We start from the raw sequence: 556 nt of genomic DNA, 5'->3' as shown, positions 1-556 counted from the left end.
GCCAGCCTGGGCTCCAGCCGCGCGTCTTCGCCGGAGCCCGACGAGCTGTTCGTGCAGGGCCGCGGCAAGGCGGGCTCGGGGGGCGCCGCCGTGTCCAGCTCCACGCCCGGCGAGTCGGCGGCCGAGCTGAGCGCCGAGCTGCGCAGCGCCATGAGCGCGGCGGGCGTGGTGGTGGTGGCGGCGGCGGACAAGCTGGCCTTCAAGGCGTCCTCGGCCTCGTCCTCGTCGTCCGCCTCGCCGCCGGGCTGCAAGAAGGACAAGAAGCAAATGACGGAGCCAGAGCTGCAGCAGCTGCGCCTCAAGATCAACAGCCGCGAGCGCAAGCGGATGCACGACCTCAACATCGCCATGGACGGGCTCCGCGAGGTGATGCCCTACGCGCACGGGCCGTCGGTGCGCAAGCTGTCCAAGATCGCCACGCTGCTGCTGGCGCGCAACTACATCCTCATGCTCACCAACTCGCTGGAGGAGATGAAGCGCCTGGTCAGCGAGATCTACGGCGGGCACCACGCCGGCTTCCCCCCGGCCGCCTGCCCCGCCGGCGTGGCAGCCCACG

At 71.6% G+C, this 556-nt stretch overlaps 1 protein-coding gene across 1 annotated transcript in view; it reads left to right on the top strand.

Annotated features, from left to right (window-relative positions):
* LOC109302330 (oligodendrocyte transcription factor 2-like) overlaps positions 1-556 on the top strand; it is a 6,341-nt gene that overhangs the window by 4,217 nt on the left and 1,568 nt on the right. The window contains exon 3 of the mRNA XM_019523891.1: positions 6-549. Within this exon, the coding sequence (XP_019379436.1) occupies positions 6-549 (544 nt within the window). The remainder of the gene's footprint in view (positions 1-5; positions 550-556) is intronic.

This window comes from Gavialis gangeticus, unplaced genomic scaffold (genome assembly GCF_001723915.1).
Source record: "Gavialis gangeticus isolate Ggan-Ray unplaced genomic scaffold, GavGan_comp1, whole genome shotgun sequence".
In the NCBI taxonomy this organism is placed as follows: Eukaryota; Metazoa; Chordata; order Crocodylia; family Gavialidae; genus Gavialis; species Gavialis gangeticus.
Note: the sequence above shows the minus strand (reverse complement) of the source record. Positions and strands in the feature narration are given on the sequence as shown.